The sequence below is a fragment of the Drosophila tropicalis genome, unplaced genomic scaffold (assembly GCF_018151085.1).
Source record: "Drosophila tropicalis isolate 14030-0801.00 unplaced genomic scaffold, ASM1815108v1 contig_694, whole genome shotgun sequence".
Taxonomy (NCBI): domain Eukaryota; kingdom Metazoa; phylum Arthropoda; class Insecta; order Diptera; family Drosophilidae; genus Drosophila; species Drosophila tropicalis.
This window is the reverse complement of record NW_027173176.1, coordinates 3,384,128-3,402,562: the sequence shown is the minus strand read 5'-3', so window position 1 is coordinate 3,402,562 and position 18,435 is coordinate 3,384,128. Positions and strand designations below refer to the sequence as shown.

The 18,435-nt window shown below is 39.1% G+C and overlaps 1 protein-coding gene and 1 non-coding gene across 2 annotated transcripts in view; both read right to left on the bottom strand.

The window, feature by feature from the left end:
• Positions 1-3,804: 3,804 nt before the first annotated feature.
• TRNAL-AAG (transfer RNA leucine (anticodon AAG)) lies at positions 3,805-3,886 on the bottom strand. Its single transcript has one exon. It is a non-coding gene; the product is annotated as a tRNA-Leu (tRNA).
• A 524-nt stretch (positions 3,887-4,410) lies between these two features.
• Positions 4,411-18,435, bottom strand: part of caps (capricious) — a 65,775-nt gene continuing 51,750 nt past the window's right edge. The window contains 2 exon segments of the mRNA XM_068292334.1: positions 4,411-7,619; positions 7,657-9,613. Of these exon segments, the coding sequence (XP_068148435.1) occupies positions 6,881-7,619; positions 7,657-9,332 (2,415 nt within the window). The 5' untranslated portion in view covers positions 9,333-9,613 and the 3' untranslated portion in view covers positions 4,411-6,880.

Genomic DNA, 18,435 nt, shown 5'->3' with positions numbered 1-18,435 from the left:
ATTGTGGTACGCAATGTTCGTCTCTTTCTGCATTCTGACCAACTCGCGTTGTTACTAATTAAAAACGCAAATGGGTTTATGATGTTGCACAAGTTGCGGTTTCGCCTTCAGGGGTGAATTGTCGGCGGAGGGGGGATGGAGAAGGGGAAAGGAAAAGGGAGATACTTTTTTACTGCTGTCGCTGCAAAAATTGCACAAAAAAATATATATGTATATAGAAGAATGGTGTGAGAGAGAGAGAGAGTGACAGAGAGGGGGAAGAGAAACTGAAAAGAAGTTATAAAGAAAAGCATAAAAAAGTGAGGCATTAAAACAAATTTTTGTTCTGCACAAAACAAGTCCTGGTTCTGGTTCTGCTTCTGCTTCTCGTCCTTTGCGGTTGCCTGTGGGCCAGTATGACGAAGGGAGTCGGTTTGGATCCTACCACCCCTACCCGCACCCACCATTTAGAATTGTCAACTCTGACTTTATCGCCTTGCTGCCAAAAAAACAAAAAAAAAAAAAAAACACAGAACAGAACAACAAAAAGGGATCCCAGAAAACAGTGTGGCGAGAGAAGATGGAGGAGGAGGGACTTTCACGCTTTTCACATTGCTGTGGCATGTTTTGTGTTTTATTAGCGTGAAAATTTTTCAAAGGTGTCAGCAGTTTTTATGTTATTTTCTTTGTTCCGTTTCTGTTTGCCATCCCTTCCAAGAAAAAGTGAGACTTTCGTTTTTTCATTTTTACCCTGAGCTTCCGTAAGGTATATGCTTTTTTTTTTTTTTTCTTTTTTGTGAATTAAATATGTTTCTTGCCAAAATGCAATAAGAATGGAAGATGGACATCTTCAAAGCTAATTTTCGTACGCAGCAGAATCATGAAGAATTATGTGGACTTGTAGATACTATAGCTGGAAAATTGACGGGATTTTGATAATAAGGATATAAATATGAAACAAGTCGAACTCAAATTGATTGAACTAATGATTTTGGCTATAAGTAGTGGTCTACCGAAGAACTTAAAATGTAACAAACATATCTGTTTCAAACAAATTGTTGTTCACTTTTAAAGAGACTTTTAAATACATTTTCAGCATTTACTTTGTTGCCTACCAAACTAAACCCAAAGTGCAAAAACCAAAAAAAAAAAAAAAAAAAAACGAAACCCCAACTGGCCGGAAATCCTAACAACACGCGCCGCACCACAAATCCATGGCCCATCCTCTTTTTTGACCCTCCTTCCCGTTCGACCCCTAGTTCGTCTCGGTCTTCCACCGCCACCTCCTCCATCATGGGGTGCTTGGTGGGCGTGGCCATTGTGTAATATCCGTTGACTATTATTCTAATTCATGCCGAAAATTAAAAAGCTGCCTATAAGCCTTGTTCTCGTTTTGCTCAGCCTTTTTGTCCGAGTTCAGCGAAAATTTCATGCAAAATAAAACGCAAAAAATGCCTGTTATGCCTTTTTCTCGTTCTCATGCTCATTTTTTGTTCCTTTTTTATTCTATCCTTTCCGTTTTTCTATTCAAAATAAAGCGACCGCATCAACAAAATATATAAAATAGCTGGCACAAAATAATATTTCGACTACATACATACATATATATGGAAGGAAATATGAAAATAATAACAACAACAGCAACAGCAAAATAAAAAACATAAAAAATTAACATATAAATTAGCACAATAGGCAGAAAAAAAAACACGGAGCCTTAGGACAGGGGAGATAGCAAAAGGACAAAAAGGCAGAAGGGCAGGAGGGATAGCCGACGAAAGTCGTCCTTTGTTTTGAAAAACAATTTTTGGGTAGGTAGCATAAATTTCGGTGGCAATTAAAAATATTTTGTAATTTTTCTTAGTTGACCGCATTTTATGGGGGCTAGACTGGTTCAACAATAACAACAACAAGCACACAAATGAAAACTTTAATTTAATTTAATAAAAATGTCCCAGCCAAATACTTTTAAATTTTACTGGCAAATTTATATCAAAAATATATATTAGTTTAGCTTTGAAAATCATAATGATTCTAGTAATAATAAACGTGTTATACAATTCTTATTATGATTTGATAACACTTTGTTTAAGTGGCAATGGGATATTATTGATCAACCATAAGGAGATGAGAAGAGTAAATGAATTTATCCTAATCAGTTCTTCCATTAAATTGATGAACAAGAAATATCAGATGAATATCTTCAACTATAGTTAAATAGATATAGTCATTAATGATTCATCGATCAATTGCCCTTTCTCTTTTAGCCACATAGTAAACGGGCGAGCACTTCCTTAAATGCGTTTACGATTGAAGTAAAATTCAACCTAAGTTGGCTACATGTATTAGCCCTTATGTTAATGGTAACCATAATTTTAATGGGGCATCTCTCGAGTTTGCTTGTCTTCTACAGTCTGCTTGGCATCTTCTCCTCCCCTTACCCGTACGACAAACCAGCAAAACGTTCGCCTTGTAAAACAATTTATAACTTTTGCGCTTTTGCCTAATAAGTTGGCATGTTGTGGCCAATAAGTTGTGGGCAACAACAACAACAACAGCAACAACAAAAACAATGGCACAACAAAGTCATAGTAGCTCTTCCCCCCTGTTTTGCCACTCTTTTAGCCAGTCTCTTTCTATAAATTTTGCCAGGGAAATGCAACTCGCTCTAAAACTAAATTACAAGTATAGCATCAGCAGCAGCTACAGCAGCAGCAACAGCAGCAGCAACAGCAGCAGCAACAGCAGCAGCAACAACAACAACAGCCGTTGGCAATGCGATATTCCCGCTACGCTTAACTCCACTCGTTTCTCCACCCTCCCATCCTCATCCCATCCCTCACATACCTAGCACACATCTTGCCAACAAGTTTAGGTGCTCTTGTTGTTGTTGTTAGTTAGTTGCTCTTGCTGCCTTAACTGCTGTTAATTCTTCTAATTGTGTGTACGTTGTTTGCGTGCGCTAATGTCGCATATGCACAAACAACAACAAAACCAACAACAAAAATACCAACACCCAAAGGGAGGCAAACAACATGCAAATGTGTAGCACTTGTTCCTAGAGATGGGCAACTGTATCATTATTATAATCATCACCATCATCATTATCATAATCGTGAGGTAATCCAAGTGAACTTACATAAATTCTATTAATTGTGAGATTAGAAAAAAAGAAAACCATGTTTGTAAGTAGATGAAATGTATTATTTTGTATGTATAGGATACGTATACGTGATTTATCACAACCATCTCTCATATCGCTCGTACTCGTATTACTCACTTGAGATTTTTAGTCCGCATCACTTGACAACTTACATGGGACAAAACCCAAACTCTTTCTCGCTCTCTCTCTCTCTCTCTTTCTCCCCCTCGTTCGCTGTCTCTGTCTATCCGCCACCCCATTTTGCTTATTAGCGCAAAACGTTGCACGTAGTACACGTTGCAGTGTGTTTTTGTTATTGTTAAATGTAATTAAATTATGCAGATGAGTGCCAACGATGTTGCTCCCTCTGCTGAGCTATGCTGCTGCTCTACTCTGCCCTATTCTGCTGTTTGCTGGCATATTAACTAAAATGCCATAGAAAAGTGTTTCTCTTTTTTGCCAGGTATTTGCAACTGACGTTGACACAAGGTAGCTGCTGCTACCCAGCTATGTACAGAGTAGTTACTTATCACACCACTCCAAAAAAAAAAAACCCTAGCTGACAGATTGCGTAACAAGCAAACTGTCAAATACAATTTTAACTGAAACAGCTTGTTTGTCATTTCACTTAAGTGTTGCCCAAATAATCAACAATTAAATGCATAAAAAAAGTAATGCACACACATTGGCAGCGGTGGGATTCGAACCCACGCCTCCGAGGAGACTGGTGCCTTAAACCAGCGCCTTAGACCGCTCGGCCACGCTACCATATGTCCGAGTGTTAAAAAGAGAATATCTCTAATCGACAACGCAATTTGAGATTCTAAAAATATATTTTTTTTAATATATTGTTTTCTTGATCGGGAGAACTAGCAACTGGCCATAAGAATCTTCTTGACTGTTTCATTTAGCAACAGTTTCTGCCCCTCTTTAATAAGTAAAACTCTCCGTTTGGATCTCAAGACTATATAATATAGTATATACATATATTAAAACATGTGATTTAGACATTTGCATTGTGTTCAAAAGGATGTGAAGCCATTTAAACTTACCTTATATTTACTTATAAAAGAATAGATGATTCTTACCCGTTTCAGTTGACTGTGGATCTTGTAATATTTTTGTCGAGAAATACTCGAGATTCTGGATTTATGTTTTGTTTCATAGTAGATTAAAACTCAATGCAAAACCAAAAAAAAGATAAATTTTCAGGATATTGAACATGCCATACTTTGATTCTTTTTCAAGTCATCTATTTGTTGGTCCTTGAGAAAAGTAAAACAACTCTCGTATTAAATGTGTTAAGTTTGCCGTTTATTTGATTTTATCTTCTAGTTCTTGAACATTTTTGGGGGGTGTAATATCCCTTCATTATGTTTTGTTTTGTTTTTGTTTCTTTACATTTATGCATATAAACTAAGTATTTTTTTTGTTGAGAATTCCTTGTATGCTTTTGTTTTGTTTTATTTTTATTTTGTTCTTCTGCTCCACTTTAGTGATACGATTAGAGATGATGATCCACATATTTGGTTACTTTGAGTATAAATAGTATACTCATTCTATCTGTCTGTCTTTGCAGCTTAATTCTTTGTTTTCTAAATTTGCCAGAGCTGCAAACTGATAGCTTGTTTTCGGTATAGAGGGATTCCTACGATCGATTCTCAGTCCTTTGGAAAGATAGTTTTTGGACTGATGTCTAGCTAGTATTGAACACTGAACTATAGCGAATGATTGGGGTGTTTGGATAATGTGAATAATGATATGAATATCGTAGCCACATTCACTGGGGGGGTCTCAATCAATATAGTTATGGTGTTTCAAATCGAAACCGAATCAAGCATTGTTGTGTGCTTGCAGCTCTGGTTATTTCCCTTGTAATTTACTTAAATTGTATTTTGCGAATGTAATTTTAATTTATTCATTAATGTGTTTTCATTTGTGTGCTTTTTCTTTAACTTTATTTCATTTTCATATTCATTTAGTTTTCCTTTTGGTTTCGTATAACTAGATGAAAGATCGGTTTTTATGTGTGTGTGTGTGTTTGTGTTTATGAAATACATATATGAATATGGATTTACGATTGAATAAGTTTTTCAATTACAATGCTTTTTTCCACCCACTTCTCTCTTTTTGTGTGCGTGTGAGTGGGTGTGTGTTTGTGTTTGTGTTTATGTTTGTGTATAGGTTACTTTTAACTCCCTTGTATTGGTTTTTGCAATTTGTTCCATTAAATTTGTTAAATATGTACAGTTTTATGCCCATAGAGCTGCCAACTTGTTGCAGAGATAAAGAGTTGGCTGAATCTAATGAATACTAAATGAATGCGAAATGAATAAAAAAATAAATTGTTAAATCCAATCAGCCAAATAGCCAAAAAAAATTCAAATAAAAATAAAAAGTCAACTCAACTCATTTCTCATTTTTTTTTTCGGCTATGTATTTTATATTTCGTTCATTTTTTTAATTTTTTCCATATTTTTGTTTTTGTTTATTATTTACACATACAATATTTCATAATTGTTTATCTTTTTCCACAAAAAAAAAAAAAAATGTATATATATATATCTATATATATTTTTATCAATTTTGTTTGTCGTATATTTATATATATCTATATATGAATATTGCATAGTTTTGCATAATTGTTGCTATTTTTTGTTTTTCACTGTTATTTATTTGATCAATGTAAGTAATATAAGTTTATGGTGTTCCGAGTTTATTAACTATATAAAAGTGGGCCGATTTTGTGGTTGATTTCATTTAAATATTTCCCCAACTTCTTCGTCTTTGTTTGCCTTCTTCTATGTATTTAATTTATTTAATATTCTTGTTCTTTTTTCACGTTTTCTTTTTTTGGATTAGTTGATTTGTTGCATTTCTGTTAGGTTTATATATTTTATTCTTTTGCAATTATCTTTTATACTAAATACATACATATTTTTAATGACTTGTGCTTAAGCGCGTAAATTATGTATATGAAAAAAAAAATTGTTTATTAGTTAGGTTTTATGTTTTTTTTTTTTTAATTTTTAAAAAATTTTAATTTTTTTTTTATTTGTTTTTCGTACCTTTTTGTTTTGTAGTTGGAAAAAGCTTTAAATTATTTACAGGAATTTTTGTTGCAGTAATTCTTTTACATCTTTTTGTGTTTTAAGCAAAACTTAATAATTAAGATCACTGGATGCAATAAAAAGGACCTTCAGATGCGAAAGAGATTGAAAGAAACGTTTTCAGAACACTTTCCTTTTGTTATGGAGAATTGTGACTTTTCAGGAATTGAAGTGTAGTTTGCCAATATAGACACAAAATCCATTTAAGAAAATGGTCTTAGTTTAACTTTGGCTTAGACCATTCTTACGATTTCAGGCATCTAAAAGCTGTCTGAGAGCTGTTTCAATCACCACTTTGACGTTTCCTCAAGTTTTTAATCTTTTGAAAAAATTCCACTTCATGGCTAAGTTATCCTGGCTCGTTCATGAACTCACTTACTATTTATGTCCTCTATGTGAAAATGTACGTCTTTCTGACCCTTTTCGCTTGCGGTTCCCTTTTTTTGCCATCAACTAAAGTCTAATTTTTACAAAAATGCTTTCGCCTGAATACACGTAACGTAAATACACATACATATATAATAGGTATATATAAAACAGATATTATAAATTAATGGATAAAAATAAAGTACTCTTTCTTGTAACACAAAAGCACCCGTTCGCCGTTAGCAGTCGACATCAGCAATCATCATCATTGTCCTTGTGTTCTCGTTTAGCCCTTGTAGAAGTGATACAATTCGATATCTGGATTGATTTTCGGTTTGATGGTGCGACCCATTGTGCCGCACGTTTTCAGTGAATATCAGTGATACCGTCGTAGGCTCCCATTGTTATTGGTGGCCAAAATCACACCAGCAGGTCCAGGACCTCCAGATGAACCAGTATTGTGATTGTTGTTCGAAAGAGTGGCCACATTATTGTTATTAGCATTGAATGAACGCCTGCCCGTGGTATTGCCATGTATCATGGCCATACCGACACCATTGCGTAGTGGTAGAGCCGGCGGTGGTGGCGTCGGTGTGGGACTTGGGGGCATATCGTGATCCAGGGGCAGCGAGTAATGAGAATTGTTGTGTATGTAGCCGGGATCGTTCATGGCATCACAGGGCTTGGCATAGACGGCACCATTATGATTGAAATGATCCTGGGTGAGACGAATCCCGCCATGACCATTGGCAAGTGGTTGGCTATAGTGTGACAAAGTGCTCTCCTGCATGGCCCTGTGACGCGGCAAAGAGGCGGCATTTAATGGCTTGCCACCGCCATTGGCCATCAATCGCATATCCTGCTGGGAATGGTGGGTATTGCGCGTTGTTGCAGTCGACGCAGTAGTGGGCGAATGATTGTTGGTCATGTAATGGATCTGACTGAGTTGGGCAAATGCGGCATGATCGACGGGGCTGGGCACTTGTAGCTGCTGTAGGGTTGTGGGTTGTGTGGTAGCTGCGACACTCGTGCCTGTGCTAGATGACGATGTTGTGGGACCACCCCCGACCCCGCAACTGAGGTGGGGGTGGTGCTTCTAGCTATAGCTCGGTCACTGGGATGGGCCTTGTGCTGCCCATGTATTGTGACTGTTGGGGATTGTAGCTTGGATAGCCCGACGATGGATGCACTCCGCCGCAACCAGCGGGCGCTGGCCTCGTCATATAATCCTCATCCGAGAAAGTCTTCTGATACTCACGTTCCTTGCGTCCCAATGCCGAATGGCCCTTTAACATTTCTCTTATGCGACGACGGCAAGTGTACAACACTAGGGCCAAAGTTGTTATCAATGCGGCGCAGACCACGACTAGAACTCCAATGATGGCCTGCTTATTAGCTGCTCCATGGCTGCAGCCGATCAAGGGCTCTGAGAGTTGTGTCAATGGCAACTCCCTGAGGGTCTGAGGATAGGCGCAAATCACTGGAGCGAATTGACTACTTGAATTCTTGGTAATCAAGAGATTACGCAACCACATCAGCTGACAATCGCAAACGAAGGGGTTCTCTGACAAGTCAAGGGTTTGCAACGATGTCCACGATATTAGACCCTGATCCAATGTACTCAATTGATTCTCCTTCAAGATGACTGTAGTCAAATGTGGCAGACTACGCAATGCATTGGCATGCAATTCACTCAACTGTTTGTTTTTCGCCAACACCAACTGCTCCAGATTGGTATTCGAAGTGAAGGCATCGCTCTCGACACGACGCAAACGTTGAGCTCCAGTGATTTTCAATTGACGCAGCTCACGTAGGCCAGCAAATGCACCCGTTGCAATTACCTCAAAGTCATTCTGACCTAAACTCAATTGCTCGAGGCGTTCCAAGTGTTGTAATGCCAGAGTGGGCACTTCCGTGAGTCGATTATCGGATAGATCTATGTATCGCAAAGTTTCCAATCCCTTGAGGGCTTCTTTTGAAATATTATGCAATCCGGCACCACGCAAATCCAATCGTGTCAATCCCTTGAGATCTTGAAATGCTCCATCACGTATGGTCATAAATGAATTTGTGCCCAAATATAATTCGGCCAGCTTTGGCAGTGCCTTGAAGGTCATCTCTGCTGGCACCGTGGTCAAGGTATTGTCATCTAGATAGAGCAAACGCAAGTTAGCTAGACCATCCAGAGCATTTGGATCAATGTGACTTATGCGATTCTGGCCGAGATTCAATTCCTCCAACATCACCATGTGCGAAAAGGTGTGATACTCTAGCTCAGCGATGAGATTACCTCTTAGGTTTAACACACTACAATTGGATAATCCCAGGAAGGTCTTATTCGAAACTTGACCAATTTTATTGTTATTCAAGTGTAACTCTTGTAGTTTCGAATGATAGGCAAATGAGCGTTCCGGAATGTTAATCATTTCGTTAAAGGATAAATCAAGAATCGTTAGCTGGGCATAGAATTGCATCGATGAATCGATGGTCTTTAGCTTGTTATTCTTGATAACGAGGCGCTGTATGGCCGGATTAAGGGCGATGGGCAAGACATCGAGCGTACCCTCACCGCAGTTGACCATCAGTGTGTCATCATCGCATTCGCAGCCATTTGGACAATTTGCCAGGCCATTTGCGGACACCACCAGGAGCACCACCATCATGGCCATGCAGAGCTGACTCAGGCCCGGCGACGACGACATGGTAATTGCCCTGGACGACGACCGTCGTCTGCTCATTATATAGGCGCTCTCTGTCCCGTCCCTTCTCTGTTCCTGTCTGCCCTTTGCCTTCGACTCTGGCTGGTTTCTACTGTGTCTTCTCCTCCTCTCGAACCTTGTTCGTTCGGTGGCTGTTTTGGTGTTTGTGTTTCGCTTTTTTTCTCTCTGCTCCTCTTTCTCCTGTTTGGTTTTTTTTTATGCTTTGCTTCTTCCTTCTTTTTTACTTTTTGTTGGGTTAAATACGTTTTAGCCAAGTTTGCCAATGGCTTTCAAATTTAGCGTCCGACATTCGTAGAGCTCTGCAAAGAGATAGAGAAAGAAAGAGGGTTAGATGTGCGCTTTAAATTGATTTTCCATTAGAGTTCAAAATTGCTTGGCTTTTGGATTTTCATTGGATTTGGCAGCTGCAGCAATCGTATTGGTCTACTACCACTACAACTACAACTACAAAAGCTTCTGCCCTCTGGGAGTTAATCGGTAGTTTTCTGTATTTTCGTCTGTATTTTCGTTTTGCTACGTTTTGCGGATTATTTTGCTTCGTCTGGTTTGCTGGTTTCACTTTGTCCAGCAGTAAACAAATGAAGACAATTTAAATGGCCACGGCATAGACATTAGGAATTGGCATTAGCCAAAAGAATCAAAAGGGGAAATCGAAGTAACAAAAAAAAAAAAAAGATAAAGAAAAAAATTAAATTGGAGTTGGCAAAATGGAAGCTAAAACAGTTGCAACACAGTTTAAGCTTTAATGGCCGAGGTTAAGTAGACTCTCTGGCCAATAGATTTGAACTTAAAGTTGCACCATTTTGGCTTAAAGTTTGGTAATACTCACACTCACACACATGGCCTTACTCTAACCCCATTTACCCTTTCCTAACGATTTGGTTTTTGTGTGTCAACTCCAAAGTCCCCAAAGTCAAAACCTTGTCTCACACTCTTATCATTTCCCAACTCCCTGAAGGCTCACACACACACACACACACAGTTGTAAGGACAAAAACAAAAAAACTTAAAAAACAACTTGCACTTTGTTTGCTTTGGGGATATTTATCAGTTCAGGACAAATGGCAAACAAAACTTAATTTAGCGGCGGCAACTCTTCTCCCCCACTTTATCCTTCTTCTCCTTCTCTTCCTCTCGCTAGCTAACCTTCCCCTATGTCTGAGTGTGTGTGGTTGGCGGAGGTTCAAGGATGATGGCCCAAAAAAAAAAAAAAGTGGTAACCATTGGCAGATCCCAAAACTGGGACTGTAAAATAAATAAAACAAAAGCAAAAATACAAAAGGCTGTTTGTATTCCTCTTCATTTTTTGTTTTTGTCCTCTGTTAAATATTTTTCAACTTGGGCGTGGCTTGGCCTGGTTGTCGAAGGGGAGGGTTGAGGCCCCAAAGGCGCTATGAAAATAATCATAGATGTGGGTCATACTTCAGAGGCAGAACCAGAAACAGAGACTGAGCAGGCAGAAGGAGCCTTCCTTTGTCCTGTAACAACAAATAAAAAAATACAACACACAAAAAAAGGATAACTGCTGCCAGCAAACTCTTGACTCATCTCAACTCTCGTTTTTTATTATGTAAATATCACATAAACACCCGGGAGCAACTCAGGCGCAATCATATGAAACAACGCCAAAAAAAAAAAACAATGAATCAACTTTCAGTCTTAAAGAGGCCGATTATTGAGCTACCCTAACCGAAGAAGGAGCTACAGATATCCTCTCATATCTACCTCACTGAAGTGTAGCATTTGCAAAGGGAAATCTGCACACTTCACCAAAATTTGCCAACATTTCGGTAGCTTGCATTGGCTTAAGTAAGTAGAACTTCATCTCGTTGCATTTTGATTTTATTTTTCAAGGATATTGCCAAGTTACCTTTCGGTCTGTTTCATAAGTTGCGACTTCTTTAATATATCCAATGGGCCGTATAGGGTATACAACAGCATAAACAAAGAAAAAGAGTGAGAAAGAAAGAGAGAGGGGGGCGGCAAAAAAAAAAAACGAACGGAAAACGGCGCCCGTACAGGGACTTGTAGTGGTGATGGGTAGTAGTAGTCGTCGTCGTCGTCCTCTCCATCATTATCATGCATATGCCATAAAGCAACTTGTTGAGACAGAGCAAGAAGGCGACGGCGATGGCCAACACTGACTTTTTTTTTTTTTGTTGTTTTCCTGGTTCTTTTGGTCTTGTTCTTTTGGCAGCGACTGACAACATTTTGTGTGAAATAAAAACAAAAGCAATGGAGGTTTTTTCCCCATTTCATGTTTATTTTTTTTTGGTTTGGTTTGGAGGCAAAGCACAGCTGCTTAGACAGTCAGTCAACACACAGTAAATTTTTTTTTTTTTATATTCTGCTCCTTGCATATGGGTAGAAAATCAAATTTAAATTGCTAAAAATTCTGTTAAATGGCCAAAGAAACAATGCCGCGGGCATCAAAAACAAAAGGAACCGTAACAATCTAGAAATTGGTCTTGTTTTCCCCCAAGAGTATAAACTGGGCTAAGAAAATGTCAGTTGAGCCGTTTGGGATGACCAAATGTGTTTACGCAAAAAACAAAGTTAAGAAAAGGTAACACAGAACTCCATGGATAACAATACTTTGTTTACATGACTCTTGAGCCCTAAACAGTTTACATAATAAGACCTAGAAATGATAGAAAATGCAATGGATATAGAAGAGAGCGAGAAAAGCTTTAAATGATCGGAACTTTAAATGATTTTCATCTTAGTGAATTGATAAAATTTTGTGAGACAGAACTCCAAATTGTCTATATGAGCTTCTTTCCAATGCCTAGAACAAATTGAACTACTCTAATTGCAAACAGATCAAACATTTTCATTGCATCAGCTGATGGTATAATTAAGGTCAAAACAATTTGCAATTAGCTGAGTTGCATTAAATTGCAATGAAAGACAAGAAACTACAGAACTATGCCGCTTTAATGTAATTCCAGTTGTCTCAATATTTAAGCAAATTCTAACAACTATTTAGCTCTCTGTCTCTCTCTCTCTCTCACACAACTTTTTGCTTTAACCATTTTACGAAATTAAGTTCTCTAGACAGAAATACTGCTCCCACTCCTCTTTTTATAGTTGCCGTAATTTAAATTGTCACCCACACAAAATGTTTCACCTATTCTCTCCCTCACTCTCGGACTCCAAAAAGTATGCTCTAAATATTTTATGGCCACCCGCTGCTGCTGTTGCTGCTGCTGAGGTTTATTTTTTGTTTTTCTTTTTTTCGTTGGTACGTTTTTTTGTTTCAGACATTTTTATTTTGGTTTTTGTGCGGACCTCTTTTCGGTTCTTGTTGTTTTTTTTTTTTTTTGGTGGGGGTTTTTTTGGATTGCAGCTCTGCTCTGCTCTGTTGCTGAACTCATTTATTAGTTCCGCTTGTGCCCGTCCAGGAGCCGCCGCCACCACCACCACTGCCCACAGCCAGAGTCTCCATACTCTTTGTCCAAACCAAAACTGTTTCCATTGTTATAAATGTTTGGCTGTCAGTTGAACTCTAACTGTGACTGGACGGTCAGCCTTGCGGCCATGGCCCACAAAAAGCGACAAAAAAATAAGACAAAAAAATATCAAAAGGAAAAGCTAATCGCGACAAGGCCGAAGTTTATATACTCTTGCTGGTCAGCAGCAAAATACATCCTATTATATATAAATATTATCTTGGTACATCGCCATCTCTCTGCCATTCATGTTGAGTAGTTTTTCTCTTGTTTCTATTATCCATTCACCTGTTTCCTTGGAATGTGCTGAGAACTTTGCATTCTATAAAAAGAGGAGAAAATCGAAAAAATAATAGAAAACTCGGGACAAAATAGAAGAAAAAAAAAAAATTAAAATAAAAGCAAACTCTTTTTTATTGTATCTGTCTGGTTCCATCTTCTATTTTTGTCCCTCTCTCTGCAGTAGTCCGGATTTCGGTTGCTTTAGTTTTGCTTCGGCTATGACTTCCGCCTACACTCGCCTTCCCTCCATTTCCCCACTCGGTTTTCACCCCCATTTTACACTTATTGGTTTTCTCATTTTTGAAAATTTGCCAAAACAAAAAAAAGACTAACCATAGAAAATAAAAGAAAATAGAAACTTTTTTTATTTTATTTTTTGTGTAAGGGAAATTGCAAAATAAATGCCTTGTTTCTGGTTTAATAGGAAGCAGGCAAGACCAAGGAAAAAATAAAAGTGAAAAGAAGGTTGTGGGAGCGTTTAAATTGTTGAGTACAGTTGTGCTGCCATCTATATAAGTATATATGTATGTATGTATATACATATAATGTGAATGATGTTATAGAGCCGCCTTTGATATTTTGAAAAGTTCCCTTTTAGGCTCGAGTTAGGCTCCAATTTCCACTCTATTTCGTCAGCAATAAACTTCAACTTTTGCTTGTTTTCATATTTCAAAGTGACGCCAGCCAATATCCGCAACCAGCTCGTCTAACCCACTCACTTGTACAACCTACCCCTGGAAGGCACCAAACATTCACTGAGCCACCCACCACCCATCCACCAACACACACACACACACACACACACACCCACCCCTTATGTTATTTATATGACAATTTCGCTTGAGCGCGCGTTAAAATATCGCTGACAATATTTTATGCTCAATGCCTTGGCTCATGTTTTGCCAACGAATTTGGTTCACCCCTCCTCTGTGCACACTTTCCCCCACCCACCATCCCTAAGGGGAGACAGAGCTGCTTCCTATGCATATACAATCTATCCAGCTATGATAAACTTGGCAAATTTATCCTGCTTTGTGCCATACGTCTTTTGGCACAGTTTTTCCTTCTTTCTAGAATGAGATACGTAAGTGGCGGATTGTTTTGCTCCAGTGTGGAAAGGTGGGAGGGGGTAGAGAGGTTGGCATTAGTACAACAACTATTTGCACAGTTTACAGTTTCAAGTTTTTGTTTCTTCTCTTTTCTCTTAGTCCAAATATTTGAGACAAAACAAGAAAGAAAAAAGCTCACGCACGCTCCATCCAAGAAAAAAAAAGAAAAAGGAAACAAGCAACCCAGACCAATCACCCAATCACCCATCCACCCACAAGGAGAAGGCTGTGTGTGTGTCAGTGAAAGTCGGCAACTGCGGCCACAATCATACAATACAGTCAGTTAGTCAGTCGTCTGTGAAATAGAAAAGCGAAACAATGTCTGCCAGCGTTGGAGGGGCGTGGATCTTGGGGGCACAGTGAAGTGGCCGCCAGGGGCTCTTCTACAATTGCAATGAGACGCCGCCCGTTGCCGTTGCTCCCACCCTCATCGCAATCATTGGAAGTCATCCCAGTCGTCGTCGTCATCGTCGTCGTCACACATGTTACTTCAATTTTCAGTAATGGTAATCGGCAAAAGTTTCTCGGTCTGGTAGCGTTCATTCGTTCGTTTGTTCGTTTTGCCCAAGCAATTGAATTGGATTTGAATTTAGATTTTTGGGGGAAATTGAACTGGTTTTCTTTAACGACAGGGATATGTTTGTTTGTCTATTTGTTTGTTTGTTTATGCACCACACTTGCAACATGACTATGATTGTAATCAGTGTACAAATTATGGAAACTTGAGTATACAGTACAAGCCATAAGGCAAATGGCAAGATGCAAGGGGATATTAAAATTTTTGATTTGAAATTGAAATCAAGACCTACTTTTTCTTTTACTTTTAAGTCCACCCAAATGTAGGTTAAAGAAACAAGTTTAGTTTAGCAATTTGGCGTATTAGATAACAAACAAACGAAAATGGTTTATTAAATTTACAAAATATTTCTCACATTACATTAGAGTACAGGATAACTATGTACTTTTAAAATTTTGTGTAATGATTTGCCTTTTTTTACTGTCGTTACATCAAAATTCAAATCACAAGGATTTTAAATAAGCTTTCATTTCAAAAGTGGGCTTGTTTCCATTTCTTTCCAAAGAAAAGTTCATGCTTCTAATAATATGTGTGAATAACTAGATGCAGCAATGACATTAACTAAACGTTTTTTTTTAGTTTAATCAAGGAGAGATATGTAAGCTCTTTACCTTAACAATGTGTCCTTTATTTGCCTCGTCTTAACCATTGTGGTTATATAGTATTTTTTGTTTTTATAACCAAAGAATTTATGTCTCAGCTCTAAGCCAAGTTTTGCACTATCGCGCCTTATTTTTAAAGCCCTCTACACTAAACGTTCCCTCTCGAAAATCTCTTCATAGTGAAGCACAAAGTTTATGTTCGACATGCTGTTACGACGCCATATGCGCGTTTATCAAAGCTAAAATCCACCTTTTTCACCCATGCCCTCGCCAACCATCCACTTCGTCCCCTCATCATAGAGTTTGCCACACTCCAACTGAAAGAAAAATAAAGTAGAGCCAGAGCTAGTTTTCCGTTTGCCATATAAATTTGTTTAAGACATATAGCAAGGATCAATAGCTTGGATTTATTGTCTGCCACACATAACTTTGGCTTGGCTTTAAAGTTTTCGCTATGAGACAGAGCGAGAAAAAAAACAAACCAGAGAAAGAGGGAGAGAGAGAGAGCGAGCGAGAGAGAGCGAGCGAGAGAGAGCCAGGGCAAGGTCGATGGGCAAAACTTTTTTACCTACTTTTTCCTTGTCGCCGTTTTTATGGGCATGGGGCCAACCCAAAAAAAAAAAAAAAAAAAACAGAAAGACCAAAAAAATTATGGCAAAAACGGCGACGTCGTCTAGCCCATTCCAAGAAACTCGACTACGTCGTCGGCTTGCGGTCGTTTATATGTAAAATATTTGGTTTACTTTATGACTGCTTTGGGTATTACTCTTTACTTTCTTGCCATGCCAAGCCATGCCAATTCGCCAAACGCCGAGCTCTCTGCTAGCCAAAAACTTTTTGGCTGGGAAAAAACGTTCTAACATGCTAGAAGAGGGAAAACCTAAAAAAGACGGTGCTACGAATTATGCCATAAAAGGCATCGAAGTCGTCCTCGTCGTCGTCGCCGTCGCCGTCGTCATAGTCGTTGGCGGCGTGGTTGTCGTAGTTCCAACTTTGCCAAATTCTTGGTTCATCGTCGTCGTCGGCGTCTTGGTCGTCGCCTAGTCTCAATGTTCAAGGGACACATAAAATACTTTCATGTTGTTATTGTTCATGTTATGGTGTGAGAGATTATCGTTGAGGGAGTTTAGCTTTATAAAAGGAAAGTAGAGACCAACAAATGAGCTAGCTCTAAGGGAGGGCTCTTTAAGTGGTGAGTTTTCAGTGAAAGTGAACTGCACTAGGAGTTAAGAATACGCTGAAATCTTAGGTAACTTCTCTTAGACTTGACTCAAACTTTTAACCAACAAAGCTCGCTACCTAGAAGTTAGGCCTCTCGTTGCCATTTTGTACAAGTCCTAACCTTACCTAACCTTATCTAGCATTATCTAAATTTTCAAAATGATCCCAAAATTCAAATGAATTGCTTCAAGTACAAAAAAACTTTTCACCCATTTTCGAGCTTAGCAAATTAAATGGCCATTTCAGAGCCAAACGATTTTTTCTTCCTCGTCCGAGTAGGGGAAAAAAAACTTTTTGCCAAGTTTTGCCATCATTTCTGTGGCCTTATCGACAAAAGTCAGCAAACAGATCGGATTTGTATTTAAATTAAGCATTAAATAGTACAGCAAAGCGAAGGGCGAGGCCAATGGACAGTAGAAGAAAAGGTGAATGAAATGGAGCCAACTTAAAAGCGCGTAAAGGATTTGCCCCAAACACACAAAAAAAAGGAAAGAAGAAAAGTGGTGTAGGACTTAAAGGCCTTACGACATTTTGCTGACAGGCATTAGAAATGGTGTCGGCGGAGTCGGTTGTCGGTTGTCCATTGTCGGCAGACGACAACGATATTCTCTTCCCCCCGTTTACGTTTCGCAATTTTGTTGCTGACTGCAGCAGCAAGTGCAATGCAGCAACAAGCCGATGGTGGCGCGTTTGGGACAATACCTGCGACTAAGTAGCATCAGCCAAAACCATCGTTGACCACGTTGCCACCGAGCGTCGTTGCCGTCGAGCGAGCGAACTAGCAAGCATAGAAGGCGGTGACCATAAATCTTTTGGAAAATCGCGACCGGGCGCAAAGAGCACCACAAAATGGTGAAAATTGCACGGCAAAAAGGAAATAACAAGTAGCGTCAGCAGGGAAAACTACTGAATGCAAGGAGAGCATACAAAAATAGAGTGAGAGACAAGAATCTAACCGGGGACCGGAGCTTACATTGTAGTAGTCGTGAAGCTTTACGGTATGGACACAGACAGGACGAAAGATAGAGTAAACGAGAGAGACACACAGGGAGAAGCGGATGCGGGGAATGGAGAACCGAGACTGGAGTTTTTGGGTTAGGTTCTTGGCGTTGGCGTTGCGTAAATTTAGTGCGCTTGAAATTTAGTTGCACAGTTGCGGTGATTTAGTTGGCCATGCCAAGAGTGGGGCAGGTGGACAGGTGGGCAGAAGGATCTGCTGCTGCTGGAGGTCACCAAAGTAAACAATAAAGTAAGTGGACCAAAGGTAGCAACAACAATGAAACAAAAGAAAAGTTTTTCGCCCTTCTTTCCCCTTCTTCTTGGCTATTAAATAAAATTGAAAAATATGCTGCTCTCTAGGGTTATTTACGTTGCGGATAATAAACTTGCTCTTCGGTCGCTTATTTTGCGCCAAAATTATTAAATGAAGACTTTGATCTCTGGTTTTTGGGCTATCAAATGAACAATGTTTTCTATAAATAACAAACATTTCTGCTTAAGTTTGTTCCACTGTGCATTTAAAATGTTCCATATTGTTTGCATTTGCTTTTAAATTTCCACGCTCAACATTGTAGAACAGAAAGAAAAAAAACTTTTGCCTACTGTCGACCGAATGGAGAGAATTCTCCTTTCAACTCCTCCCTCTTGTTAACATCATGATGATTCTTGGGTCCCCCGCTGAATTTAACATGAAGGAAAGCAGCCGCCACCGACACCACCGCCGCCGTTGCCGTTGCCGTGGCCACTGCCACTGCCACTACCGCATCCACTGCAGAGGAACGTCACATGTGTGCCAGCGTCGTCGTTATGTGGGGTAAATGGAGGGGCACAGGGCAGAGGAGTTGAGGATAGTTGAGGTTTTTGCTTTAAACAGCGTCA